We start from the raw sequence: 14343 nt of genomic DNA, 5'->3' as shown, positions 1-14343 counted from the left end.
TTTGTTTTGGCAAACCAGTTTGCTGTCACTGCATCAAAATCGTCTGCTGCTTTTCATCCCGCAGTCTTAGCTGTCTGCCTCCGGAAAGTGAAGATATTGTGGAAGTGCCTGAAAACTGTACTTTATTGAATGGTCATCGGGGGGTGACTCCACTGGTTACAAAATGAAGTCTGTTTTCTGTACAAGTCTGTGAGGAAATAAGCCTGTTTTTCGCTTGATTTATGACGTTAGGAGTTTATGGTCTCAATCACCAGGTTCTGGTCTTCGTTTAACACAGCGTGATTGTTCTATTGTGGTCTGCGTAAGAGTCAAATAGTTGATAAAGCACAGCATGGGTTGGGGAGTGGACACTCCCCACTGTGTGACACCTTAAGCCTGCATGAAGTCTGATTATCTGATTTGAAAATGAAACAAAATCTTCCCTTTTTCTAATGTGCAAATCATACACAAACAGAAACTGGAAAGTGGAAACATACAACGAAACAAGGATATTTAAAAACCAGTATAGAACCAAAACAGAACAGCAACAGCAACAGCAACAGCGTAATAAGTTCTCAAATCCTCAAGATGAGACAACAATGGCCAGAACTCCTCCAGAATATTCCCGCATTTTTCTCATATGTCAATCTTTCTAATGGCAATAACAATTCTATCATTTTTATCAAAAACATCTTTATATGAGGACTTGAATAATATTTTTCTTTAGCAAAATATGAAGTGACATAAGAAGTCTGCAATTGTGTCATCTATATGAAAATTTGGGCTTTTAATTTAATAAATAAAGACAGATAAATACAGATTTCGTACTGGAATGAATTAAAAATCTAGGTAACAATGCCACAACGTAGTGAGAGGTGTTAAAATCTGCATATACTCTATTTGAAATATGTCTCTTTATTTTTATTTTTTGTTTTTTTTACTAAACGGGAAATGTATTCTCTCGCAACTATATATCTTGATATTTTCATCTAACTCCAACCCCCTCAGTTCTCATCTTAACATTTTTGATCATGTGGCCTTGCTCCACCGTGCTTTTAAATCGGTGAACATTGAACTGAAAGTGGACTTTGAAGAAATGATATCGCAAATTACAAACTGCAATATTGGGCAGAGAAGTCTTAAGGAAATCATGCAGCCCGAGGTGACGTCACAGTTGGTAGTTACTAACTGATGCCCAATGTATTGTACATATTGACCTGAGGCCTGAATGCTCACAGAGAATTTTTTTTTACCCAATTGCCTCAAGCTGGGTCCACATTTGTGTGTTTGTGTGTGTGTGTGTGTGTGTATGTGTTTGTTTTTCTAGTCCTTGAAATTTAAACAAACCCCAGGGATTCTCTCTCAAGGAAAACACCAGGGGGCGTCTAACTGGTGGGTGGCATCCTTGCTCTGTGAAATCTATGACAATAATATATTCTCTTTGTGGGTTCTTCGACATAGGGGTCCTCCTCTCGCTGGGTGTGAAGAATTAGTGCAAACAGACCCAGATGGGAGTCAGATGGCCACTGATAATTTCAGCTGTCCTCGCGCTGCAAAGACAGGCACAGACATCAGATGTGTGTTGGCTGGTTACGGTCTCCAGAGTCAGATATGACATTTGCATTCATGCAAAAAATCCCCAAAATATGCCATCGGAGACGCTGTGGAGTAAAGGGATCAGTCGAAATGGTTTTGGGATGTGTTTTCCAGTTGTGGGCTGCGCCTAATTTTAAAGTGAAACATGAAGTGCATGTACAGTGTGTTTATAGCTCATTAATCTGGTGTTGGTATAAGTGAATAGGCTGGGAATTCTAGGACTGGGCAGAAAGGAATGCACATTAATTAACCCTTAGTGCTCACACGGCAAGGATCTGTGCCGCAGGTGCACCCGTGGTAAATTGCAGTGGGAATAATACACAACTCCTTATATGGACATCCTGGGGGGGGGTGTTTATAGGTCACATATTCAGGCTTTAAAAACATTTTTACTAGTGATATAAAGTAGCAATAATTGTGCAGAAGTCACAAAAATAGACAGGAGTGTTTATAAAGTTGGTGAAAAGGATATTTTTTTTTCATCAGAGTCCCTAGATTGTGCTGAAAAAAAGGATATAAGACACTCTATATTGCACATTCATATAGCCTCTGTTTATACTGTACGTTTTAACAAAGTAATGTGAAAAAGCAGTTGAAATGCTCTGTGTTCTCACGGGTTAATTTGTATTATCTGGAACATGTATGAATGTCTTTGTCTTGTCTTACATAAACGTTTAGTGAGTATATTTGCATTATTTATGGATCATATAGACTGTGTTGATGAGACAATTGACAATTCATATAAATAGACATCACATTATCTGTCTCGCTGATAAATACGAAAAAGTTGAATTGGTTTCACTGCTGCTCGCCATTGTTCATCCATCAAGTCCTTCGGTTAGAGCATTTCTGCTCATGCTCTCCTCATTCCCGCGATAATCATGAAATAGTGGCACTAAATATTGATATTTTTGCACCAGCGGGTCGATGACTGCATCTCAGGAGTTGGCACAACAGTAAACATCCATATCAATATTTATTTCCACCCACACTGTAGATATGCAAATCATGTTGTGAAGTAAACTTTGCATAGTGTCAGTCAATGTGCTATTGATTAATGAAAGAAATGTTAAATTGCAGCACAACACAAGAAAACTGCGGGAGCCTTCGAAACGCTTAACTAAAACACGGGGAGGAAAATAAATAAAATAAACAAACTTCCATTATCCTCGCGTCTGTCGCATAATGTCCTTGCTCTGTGCAGCACAATAGGGCAGAAAATATCTATCAGTTTTCCTCACGAGCTCCAGACTATCTCCAGGTTGAAGAGGCCGGCCTTACCCTTAACTGTTTAAAGAATATTTTCTATTAATCCATCAGCTTCTTGGAAAAAAGGAGGAAATTCGGTCATAGGCAATAATATAAAATAATAAAAAGGGCCTATCATGTGCAATTTAGAAATAATAACTGTAGAATTACAATTTTTTTTTGCTGCTTTAGTTCACAATGACCTCACTGAATCATCTTGGAAGGAAGAACCATTGTAACTGGCTTTGTAATCTCACTGTGTTGTTAGTCGCTTGTCTAACAATATGAAAGAACGTGTTTGGCGGGGTAATACAATGCAGACCTATGACAATAAAGCCCTGATGCCGACATTGAATAACTTCCTGTTACCTGTAATATAATTAGAGCCCCTCAGGAAGCTCCTCATTCACGAAAGCATGCAGCGACATCACTGACGTCCAAAAGCACGTAATAAAAGAATGTGTCTGTGTGTGTGTCATTTAAACAGAGATATTCTTACACTTACCGATGCTTCCAATTGACTTTCCCCGCTCATTATCTCGCTGGTTAGGTGGTTGATCTTGACAGGGAGAAGCCAAAGGGAATCCTATAGGGTACTGCGCAGACTATTTATGCAGAGCATGTCAAAAGAAGTTTTCACACCATAGTAATAAAGAGGCTTTTGAAGATTGATCTTGTGAGGATGCCAGCTTCTCTCCCAACCCCCCCTCCCCCCCCCCTTTCCAGCAACACTCAGACCTCAAGAGAAACTTTGAGACGAGATACAAAGGAAATGTCAGTGTTTACTTGCAACATGCAGGTATATGCAGCCTTCTTTTTTATTTTATCATTTCAGATATTATTCATTTATCATTACATTTGCTGTTGAGCTCGTTCGGGAGACCAGTTCATGTGTGGCAGAGCGTCCAAACAAACTGACCTCTGCCATTTAATCACCATCCTGGAACACCTTTTCTCCAATTAAGTGCCTCTAATGAGCTTCACAGCTCCCCCCACTGTCATGTCACTGCTCAGAGAATCCATTTAAAGTCAACATGTGGTAAAAAAATGCTGCATGTGATGCCTCGCCGGGTCATTGGTGTTTGTATTATTCAGAGGTTTCGGACAGAAGTGAGAGAATGTATATAGCGTCCTCGTTCATAGCAGAGCCTCCTCACTCTACACACAGACACAAAATCATTCTCGACCTCCTTTACAGCTTACATCTGTTACCATGGCGATGAGGCGCAGAAACGACGGCCCTGAGGCTCGTTAGGGCCAGTGTCAAAACCCGGCATTGCACTGCTTGCTCCCAAATATTCCTCAGTCTTCATGCTAGGCACTTTGTGTGTGTGTGTGTGTGTTGCAAACTGTGCGGACACCTGATGACCAGAAGTAAAGCGGCTCGCGCTTCATCTTTCATCTTTTCTCTCTCCGACAATATATTGCCAATTAGCCGACTCACCCGAGCGACAGCTGGCATCAAAGTGCCCCCCAGCAGCAACATGTGACTTGCCAGCGAGAGAAAATCCGACGACAGAGGAATCTGCATTGGAATATTTCTCTTCCTGCATTATCCTGATTTATTCATGAGGCCAAACAAAGAAATCAGATGGAGGAAATCTCCCTCGTGTTAAGTTCTTGTGCTCCACAGAGCGTTTGGGGGAGACAGCTGATTACATAGGGTTGGCATCAGTTTGTGTGGTGGAAAAACTCCCATCTCATGTGGGCTTCTGGGGATACTTTGCTGCGCAGCATTGTATATCTGTCTGCATCTGTGTCCTCTGCCGCCACGTGTTGGCTCTTCAAAGCCCAGCACTGCAGCCCCCTTCTCTGGGAGAGAGTTTGCCATTTTTATCACTCCTATAATCCACTCTTATTGCACCAACCTATCCAGAGGGTGGAGGGTGGAGGGTGGAGGATGTGTGTGTGTGTGTGTGTGTGTGTTCAACACATGGACAAGCCAACAAGCACCTGGTGTTCTGCTAGGGTATCATTAAGATAGCACTGGTTTATACACGTCCTGCCTCCATCACAAAAAAAGAAAAAGGAGGAAAGAAAAAAAAACTTTGGTCGACTTAATCAGACTGACTCTTCCTCACAGACTCACCACACACACACACTTAAGTAAGTGTGGAAGAGAGGAGTTTGTGTGTGTGCGTGTGTGTGCGCGTGTTGTCGGGCACACTCACTGGTCAGCAGCAGCTGGTAGATTCCTGCTGTGACTGTGGGGCTCAGCCACACCTTCAATTCTTAATTTAATCTGATCCTGTGTGTGTGTGTGTGTGTGTGTGTGTGTGTGTGTGTGTAGTTTTTTCTCCTTGGGGCCTGCGTTGTGTGTGTGTGTGTGTGTGCGCACACGTTCACAAAAATGTCACATCAACAGCAGTCACAATGGCAGTCCCCACCCCTTTTTGTTTTCAAATAAATAAAAAAAATAAAACACTCAATCCTTTAGGGAAATTTATTTCTTGTCAGTGCCAAATCATATTTAATCACATGTTTATTTTGCTGTCCACCTGTTTATTTTCACTTAGCTTATGAATAGCGAGTATTGACGTAATTGATCCCGCCCCCCCCCTCCCCGCCAGCCCTCCCTGCAAAGATCATTCCCAGGCCAGACATGACATGGAAGATGGAAATATGATGCTACTACGTGAAATTATCTATCGATTTCTGCGCTGTTAACAGTTGTGTTGCAGGGCTGTGTTGTCTTGTGGTGAATCCCTTTCGATGTGCACAGCTGGTGTGGGAGTAGCTGAGGCAGAACACTGTTCTGGGTCATATCATTTGCCACAAGTAGATTAGACTTGCTACGTTTCAGGGCCGTGGAAAGGAAAACAAACAAAGAGGATCGGGTTGCGTCGTCAAAATTGCCACTTGGTGAATGTTTTCTGTCGTGAGTTTGGACCTTAAGTGGCTAAATCTTCATTTAGAGCTCAGACCTGCAGATGTGCTCACACAGACTGCTTCTCTCTGCTCGGGTAGCGTTTGATTAATGCCAGTGAACATTTGTTTGTTTGTTTGTATGTTTATTTTCTGTGCAATTTTCCATCTCTTAGTCCCGATGCTTTATAGATGGGCATCTGGCATGAAAGCCCATTTCCTGTCCTCTTCTCGGTGCCTTCAGGGACACCCTCTAAATCCTGGGACTGTTGTGATTATAGAGCTCGACTTGTCACTGCAGGTGGAGCAGAGCAAGGAGGGGAAAATGAGAGCAGCATCCAGGCAGCCCCGTCTTTGAGAGCGTCAAATGCATTATGCTATTGATGATTTACAGCGTTTGGCGTTTTGCTGTGGACGTGTGCCCCCAGCTGGGGAGGCTGTGAGAATAATAGCAATATTTCTCAGAAGCCCTGTTGATAATGCACAGCCCTTGTTGACCATGCTGACAGTGTCCTCTCGTCATTACACGGTCATATGCCACTTTTATGGCATGTAATAATCTGTTGACATGAATTTTTAAATGACATGTGGCCAGCGGCATGGGAGAAAATGTAGCTAGATCTCCACCTAGTGGCGGGTCAAGCATACACACACCTCATCACCAACAATACATGGCACTTTTCTTCTCTTTTTTTTTTGGTAACATTTAATCCTCTTATGTCTCTTTTGCACCTTTTCAGGAAGGGAAGAAGAAATTCGATAAGGAAACGGAGAAGTACTACTCCACACTGGAGAGACACCTCAGCTTGTCATCCAAAAAGAAGGAGGCGTATCTGCAGGAGGTGAAGCCAAAATGCGCTTTCTCATCCCTCATCATGTCTCCTGAATAATGCTATTGTATGGTTGGAGTGTTTCTGAGGCTGTTGTTTGTGCAGCATTCTTTTGCTCATTTCCCGTCAAAGCACACAGTGCTCCAGGTGCTGGTGTGAGCATTAACTCACTGTCCACACAATGTGACCCCCTGTCTTTGTCACGGCACTAACCCTGGCTTTTGTTTGCTCATTCTCAGGCTGACACGCAGATTGATAAGGAGAGGCAACTCTTTTACGACGCGTCCCTCGAGTATGTTTTCAAAATACAAGAAGTGCAGGAAAAGAAGAAGTTTGAGTTTGTCGAGCCGGTAAGAGAAGGAGCCGTTTTTTCATATGAAAACCCGCCAAAGATGTTGGGAATTAAAAATGGAAACAGTACATGCATGCGTTCACACATGATTCAAAGATTGACTGGTTTTTCATTTCAGTAAATGCACTACTATGGTAAAGTTAGCTGCTCCCAGGATTATTGAGTCATGATTTAAACGACTAATCAGGCTGGTGCATGTTTACTAACTAAATAAAAATATATAATTACTCTATATTTATATCTTATGGTGTTATGGCAGCAGTACATTTGTGTGATAAGAAAAAGAAATTAACCAACACCTTGAGATAATCCTTCCAATGTTATTTGCTGAAATGACTCCACATCTGGATAGCTATCTGTGTAAGTAAAGTTGTCTGAGGGGAAGGAATCCAGTGTAGCAGGAGTCTGGTGGAAAAAGCATGGTGACAGCAGGTCACACTGCAACTCGTATACCCTCCTCCCGTTTGCTCTGACGTCAAAGCTCCGCCCTCCGAAAACATCAAACACACACTGCCTGACAACTGCTGCAAGGTGAGTTGAGGAAAGAGAGCAGTGAGACGACGGCCTCCTTGACATCAACTTCATTATGTCACGGTGCCACGGCGTGAATCAACAACAAAATTATTATTATTTGTGTTTGTTACTGTGTCGTGAGGGCTTCAGACACTTCTTTTTTGTTTTCTTTTGGTTATCAGGACGTGGAACAGGATCTCCTCAAACACGTTATTGAAAGAAATGACGGACTGTAGCTTTAACGGCATTTTGTTTGTCACAAAACCTGTTTTTAGCTCCTTAAACATTAAATTACTTTTAAGTGGTCATCCCAAAAGAAAGAAAAGTGTGTATACTGTGTAGATTCATGGTTCTCAAACTGTGGTATGTGTACCAACAGTGGTACGGGAGCTTGCTCTGGTGGTACATGAAGGAAAATTAGAAATATTCTTCTACTGTATGGGTATGTGATTGGAGTGGAAATGAGGAACTTTGACCAGAGAGTGTAGACTCAGGTGTCAAACTCAAGGCCTGCGGGCCACATCCGGCCCACCATGCAACTGGTTTTGGCCCGCAAGATAATATATCATGTCTTTCCTGCTCTTTTTTGCCCACTGATTTACGGATTAGTACCACACTTATCAAGTTACCTCAGATTAAATGTAGACTTTGAAAGCCGGATCCAGAGGGGGGTTATAAGGGGGCTCAGCCCCTAATTTTGTATATGGCCCCCTCTCTTTTAGCTTTAGTAGAAATGATTGAGTACAGCAAATCATTGGCTAAGATACATGTGATTACAGGTCTGTTTGTGCTGTTCTACTGAAATACAGCGGAGGAAATCTGGCACGACCGATGGAAATGGGCAATGGAAAATCCTTTGTTCTGTAAACTTTTTGTTATTTGCCCGCTTCCGGCCCTCAAGTTGGACACAGTTTTTAATTTCGGCCCCCTCTGTTATTGAGTTTGACACCCCTAGTGTAGAAAATGAAACAAACAACAAAAAAGTAATAATATATTGATATCGCTCCAGGAAGAGGAGAATGATGAGAAAGCAAATGATCTTATTGGGAATAAATCTGGTTTATTTACACCACTGTATTTTAACGTTGGCGATAATGGTGTTACTTTGAGAGCTCAATAGTTTATCAGATTTGTATACAAAGTTTGAGAACCACTGGTGTGGACTGGAAAAAAAAAAGAACGTCAGCAGCAGCAATTATGTGGATTACTAAAATTGTAGTTCTTGCAATATACAGTATTTCGTTTGAAAGATTGGTTTAGTTGATCCAAACACAATCGTATATGAAATGGCACAGAATTACAAGCACTTACTGCTAATCAAGGTGGCTTTCTAAATCTCTCTTAATTATATTCAGTCCTTATGGGAAACCTTGTGGGCAAACTTAAATAAAAGGCTGTCAAACAAAGCAAGACAAAGTGCTGATGCAAATCCAAGGTTCCCGCCGCCCCGCCCCCCACTGCACCGGCCCCGCTGCGCGGAGATGTAGCGTCAATTCTAACACATTTAGCGGAGAAGTTGCTGCTAAATGGAAATATTAAGTTCTCGAGGTGTTAAATGTCTCTGGACGTGAGATGAAAGCTAAGTGGCAGTTTTAAAAGCCGCTGCTTCCTTTTCTGTTTGCATCCGCTGGCAGCTCAGCCCCGGAAATCCGGGCCAGAAATGTAAATCTCCAGGCCCAGGTAGTGCTGGGAGAAATGACAAGGCTCAGCCTCGCCTGTGATGAATCTGGTCACAGATAAGATGGTTCATCCTTGAACGTTAGATGTACCGAGCCTCATCTTCGAAATCAAATCAGCAGTTGTGTGTGAGGATGTGACTCAGGGCAGCGCTGTGTTTGTGGGATTCTGTATGCTACAGATGGGGATCAGTCCAACAATACAGGCCTGCGCTCCTTCTGTGTTATCTGTGTTCTACAGAAAATAAGATCAATATCTGTCAGCCACACACAACCACAACTTTCAGAAACTTTCTTTTCTTTGCCTTATCCTTGAAATATTTAATTTTACACGGTAAACAAGTTAATATAAAGTTGATTTATTTGTGGAGTTACTCCCTAAAGTGGAAATTGACAGATTACAGCAGTATGTCAGTATTATGACATAAGCCCCTTAGTAAGAAGCACAATATTTATTCAAGCCAAAATACAATTTTTTGATGAAATATTGTCCTGACCCACACATCGTATTCTATAGACAGAAGAAAGCAACAATCTTAGTCATTTTAAATGTGTTTTCAAAGAAATCCGAACAATTATGTGAACATTTCCATTCCTTATAATATCGCAAATCATACCACAAACGCAATTTCAGTCAAAATAATCGCAATTACATTTTATTCAAGCCAAAATGTGTATCCAAATGCCATTTTTAGATGAACATTTTTTCTGAATCTTAGTCATTTTAAGTGTTTTTCAAAAAAATTACAACAATTATGTAAACATTTCCATTCCCTAAAATATCTCAAATCATACCACAATCACAATTTCAGTAAAAAAAAAACGCAATTTGATATTTATTAAAATCTGTTCAGCCCTACTTCAGAGAAACAGAAGCATCATTGTGTGATTGTTTCTTGTTTTTATGTTTTCATGTGTAAAGTGGTGATCACGCTCTTATTCCCTGTGCTTCTTTGTTTTTTTGTCGCTCTCCAGCTCGTCGCCTTTCTTCAGGGTCTGTTTACATTCTACCATGAAGGATATGAGCTGGCTCACGAATTCGAGCCGTACAAACAGCAGCTTCAGTTCAACCTACAGAACGTAAGTCCCAGCACCTCGGGCAGGGTTGTACACAAAGGCAACCAGCCACGTAATCAGATTCTGCAGCTTATCATACCCCGAGATAACAAGTGCAGTTTTCACAAATGGATAGCTGTGTGGTTAAAAGAAATTCTCTGCTGCACCGTGGATCGATATTTCCCGAGTGTTGTGTTGCAAGGCAGTTACTGTGGGCCATTTAATGCTCCTGTGTCAAAAAGTAGTTAATAGTTTTGAGTAAAACTACGGCTGCTGACACGGCTCCCCCTATCTTCCACTATGACGTCACCGCTTGCAGCCCAGGGGCCAACATTTTGCTCTGACCTGAAATCTTAGGTCATTGCTTTGACAATTTCCCCCTTTGTACCCTGAGCTCTAACTGGAGCAGGAGCAGGGTTTTTTTTTTCTGCTTGGTGATATGAAACAGCCTCATGCTGACTTGTTTGACTCGAAAGAAAAAGGCGATTTCATGCAGCTTTAACAGCCGAATCCCTGTCCTAATGTGGGATCATCTTTTTTTCCCATTTTGAATTCAATGTGTTTGAGTATTGGATGCACTGTTTGCGTTATTTGCTTTTTTTTGTTTTGTTGTTTTTTCCCCCTCAGGTGCCCTCGTTCCAGCTGCACAAACAAGAAGCATTTGTCCAGTTTTTTTTTTGTTTTTTTTGACAATTCGCCTTCATTTGTTGTTGTTGTTGTTGTAGGCAAAATAAAGATGTTCCTGAGTTGAAGAGTGAAGAACACACACAGGAAAGAAGAGCTGGCACACACTGCATATCATCTGTAACACGACCCTGCTTCTTTTTTTTCCTCACACAGACTCGGAACAACTTTGTGAGCACCAAGCAGGAAGTGGAGAAGTTGATGGAGAGGATAAGGTCTGCTGATCAGGACTATAAACCCCCAGGCCAGTGGACGATGGAGGGCTTCCTGTACGTCCAAGAGAAACGTGAGTCTTTCAAGCTGGGCTCGCTGCCAATTGGGCCCTCTCTCTAAACCCCCCCCACCCCCCATGCTGCACTTATAAGTGCATGGGTTTACAGCCATCACCATAAACATGCCTCGAGTTCTCCCAGGCCTCCGCAGAAGAGACGCTCCGACACAGACCTCATAATTCATCCTGTTTACGGATTCACTTTGATGTGCTCTCAAACATGGAGGGGAGCGGAGGGGGGGGGGGGGGTTATACCACAAATGGTAGACTTTTATCGGCAGCAATAAACAACTTTTGATTCATCACACTTAAATTGCAAATTGATTTTCAGAAGCTGGCGTTTTTAGAGAAAAATATTTTGGCTCCGTTTTTTTCTTTTCCTGTTTGTTTATTTTTTTTTGTTTGTTTGTTGTGTTTTTTTCTTCTGTCTCAGGTCCTCTGGGCTGCACGTGGATACGTCACTACTGCACGTACGAGAAAAGCAGCAAGACCTTCACCATGAGCAACACGGAACACAAGTCGGCTGGCAAACAGGTAGTTTAGTCTTAGGTTACATTTACATAGAAGCATCTAGCAGACACTTTTGTCCAAAGCGACTTACAAGAGAGGAATAAGCTACATAGATATGAACAGTGGACTGATAGAGGGAGGGGGGTAAGGTAAATGCTCGGACAGAAGATGCTCTTGGAAGCTTCTTGAAGACAGACAGGGACGCCGCTGTTCTGGTAGCGCTCGGTAGGTCATTCCACCAGTGTGGAACAACTCAATTTTGTTTTGTTTTGTCTTAGGCTCAATCTAGTCTGGTTTAGTTTTTGTCTATTCCCACACGTCTGTGGAGGTTCTCAGTCATCCAGGTCATAGTCTTCTTCTGTTAGTTACTGTTTGTCTTAGTCTCAGTTTTGGGTTGAGTTTTGTTTCAAATCCTATGGATTATTTTTAATTTGGATTAGTAGGGTCTATATGTATCCATATGTCTAAAGTTTAGTTTAATCTAGTTTTAGATCAACCAGGATAGGTTTAGTTTGGATTTAGAGGTTTTTATTCTTAGTTTTACTATAATTAAGTCTTAGTTTTAGATCACGCTTTAGTGATCTCTCAGTATTAGGATTAGTTTAGTTTACTCTTGGTCTCAGTTTGATTTAGTGTTGGTGCACAAACGGTGCACACTGATACAAGTTGAGGGAAAAACTGTGCAAACTCTGTGTGGGTGAAACAAACTGTCCTTTGAGTCTTGAGGGGGGTAAACAAGATAAAAAAAAAAGAAGTAAAGAGCGCAGAGATGACAGAGCTGCAAATTGGGCTTGTTAACTCAAGGCAGACACAAATGGTTCAGAGATAACAAAATTCCACAAATATAACAAGAGAAGTGAACTCAAGGAAGGAAAAATAACATTTTAACAGAGGGTTTGTAGGGCATCAGCTGAACAGATGTTTAAATGAATGTTTAGATTTCTATCAACATTTGTATTGCAAGGGCATATTTAGAGATGAAACCATAACCAGAGTCCATTCATGTCGTTTTTGTTGTTATTTTAGAACGGTCTCGTCCTCAGCCAGCCCGAGGTGTTTAAACTCAAGTCCTGCATTCGGAGGAAAACGGATTCCATCGACAAGCGTTTCTGCTTTGACATTGAAGTCGTGGAGAGGTCGGTGACGTTCTGCATCATCCAACAACCAGTTAAATGTTTAATCACTTACCCGGGCTGACAACATACCATCCAAAACCTGAGATTAAGTGTTGTTGTCTATTAATAGCTCTTCTTTTTCTAATAATCTCTGGCAGGCTGTACACTGAAAGGTGTAATCCTAACCCTCCATAGTTTGATGGAGGGTTCATTCTCAGACACATTCTTTCTATTAATAGTCAGGACAGTGTATATGGAGGAAACACTTAATATAAATGATTTAGTATCCATACCCAGAGTGCTTTGTTCCCTTTGATAGTGAAATATTGTACAATATACAATATAATAAGCAAACGACTGGAAAAATTGTACAAGTACATCATTGCAACACATTTAAGCTTTTACTCACTGTAAGGCGAGCAGATTTTGAGAATCCATTTATTTATAGTTAAGATTACTGAAGCATTTGTGGGATATTTGTGTATTTTGTGTTCTAATGAATTGACCTGATCCTGGCAATTAACCTAGACTATCACGGGAGTACCGCTGCATCTGAACATGCAAGAGCTGTTCAGGTTTGATTAACATCTTCGAAGGCTCCCTGTTTTACCAGAGTTCCATGTTTTCCACCCCGTTTGTCTCCCGCATGTTCCTCGATGTTGTCGAGTCGCCGTCCTTTTTCCCGTTTGTCGTACATGCACAGCGTTGATAATGTTCTCCTCCCCCCTCTCTTCTCTGTGTCCGTGTGAATGTAGAAATGACATCTGTCGTGGAACTCTTTTCAGACCACTCCGATTTTTCTGTAAAGTCCGGTATGTGAACTGACCGGCGCTGCCCTCCCAGCGCCGCTGCATGTGCTGCATGTTTTCCGCTAACTGCATCGTTTCACACACGATCTCTCAAATCTTCCATTGAAATGCTGACGCTTTTCCGACCACGTTCACAAAATCAGTTACCACATGGTCGATATGGGTCAATTATGGGATTGAGACGAACGTTTTAGATTACTTCTACTTGTCTTGATCAGACTCTCTGTTGCCACTGTGCGTTATTTTTGCCTACCACCAATACGCGTGGCTCATGTTTCTGAAATTTAATTGACATTTACATGTAAACAGTCAATAAGATCATGTGTTAACCACTTTTGGCACATTTGATTTGATTTGATTATTGATTCCACGCCTGGGAAATTCACCCGTTACAGTAGCAAAAAAAATAAATAAAGTGACAAACTCAAAATAGGAACAGCGTGAATAATACAATTAGCAAGAGAGTCTAAAAATAGAAATGATGAGGATGATATTAGAAGGGCTTTTTGATAATACTCAAAATTGAAATCAATTATTTCAACCGATTACTCATTGTCTCGAACTTGGAAAAAAATGGAATGTATTGCATGGTTTTGCAAGTTTATGAAATAACCTTTTGAATTTACCTTAAAATAATTAGAAATAATTGTATTATATAAATCTTTACTCATGCTGCATGTTCAACCCGGGGATTCCACTGAATGCACATGTTCTATTTTTGCCAGATGTTGACAATCAGGACAGGAAGGTAGATGTCATTTAAAGTGTCATTTTCAGAATAAAAGCCCCCTACCTGGACTATGTGCAGTCGGTGGTCTGCCAGGTCACTTAATGCCTGG

At 41.4% G+C, this 14343-nt stretch overlaps 1 protein-coding gene across 8 annotated transcripts in view; it reads left to right on the top strand.

Moving 5' to 3' along the window:
* Positions 1-14343, top strand: part of LOC131463183 (rho GTPase-activating protein 42) — an 88932-nt gene that overhangs the window by 59719 nt on the left and 14870 nt on the right. For 5 of the 8 annotated variants that reach the window (XM_058634934.1, XM_058634941.1, XM_058634933.1 and 2 more), the window contains exons 5-11: positions 6429-6530; positions 6758-6868; positions 10035-10139; positions 10956-11085; positions 11504-11604; positions 12607-12716; positions 13451-13507. In XM_058634934.1, the coding sequence (XP_058490917.1) occupies positions 6429-6530; positions 6758-6868; positions 10035-10139; positions 10956-11085; positions 11504-11604; positions 12607-12716; positions 13451-13507 (716 nt within the window). The remainder of the gene's footprint in view (positions 1-6428; positions 6531-6757; positions 6869-10034; positions 10140-10955; positions 11086-11503; positions 11605-12606; positions 12717-13450; positions 13508-14343) is intronic. The other 3 variants (XM_058634938.1, XM_058634937.1, XM_058634940.1) reach the window with 1 other exon arrangement.

The sequence above is a fragment of the Solea solea genome, chromosome 7 (genome assembly GCF_958295425.1).
Source record: "Solea solea chromosome 7, fSolSol10.1, whole genome shotgun sequence".
In the NCBI taxonomy this organism is placed as follows: Eukaryota; Metazoa; Chordata; class Actinopteri; order Pleuronectiformes; family Soleidae; genus Solea; species Solea solea.
This window is presented reverse-complemented; position numbering and strand designations above follow the sequence as displayed.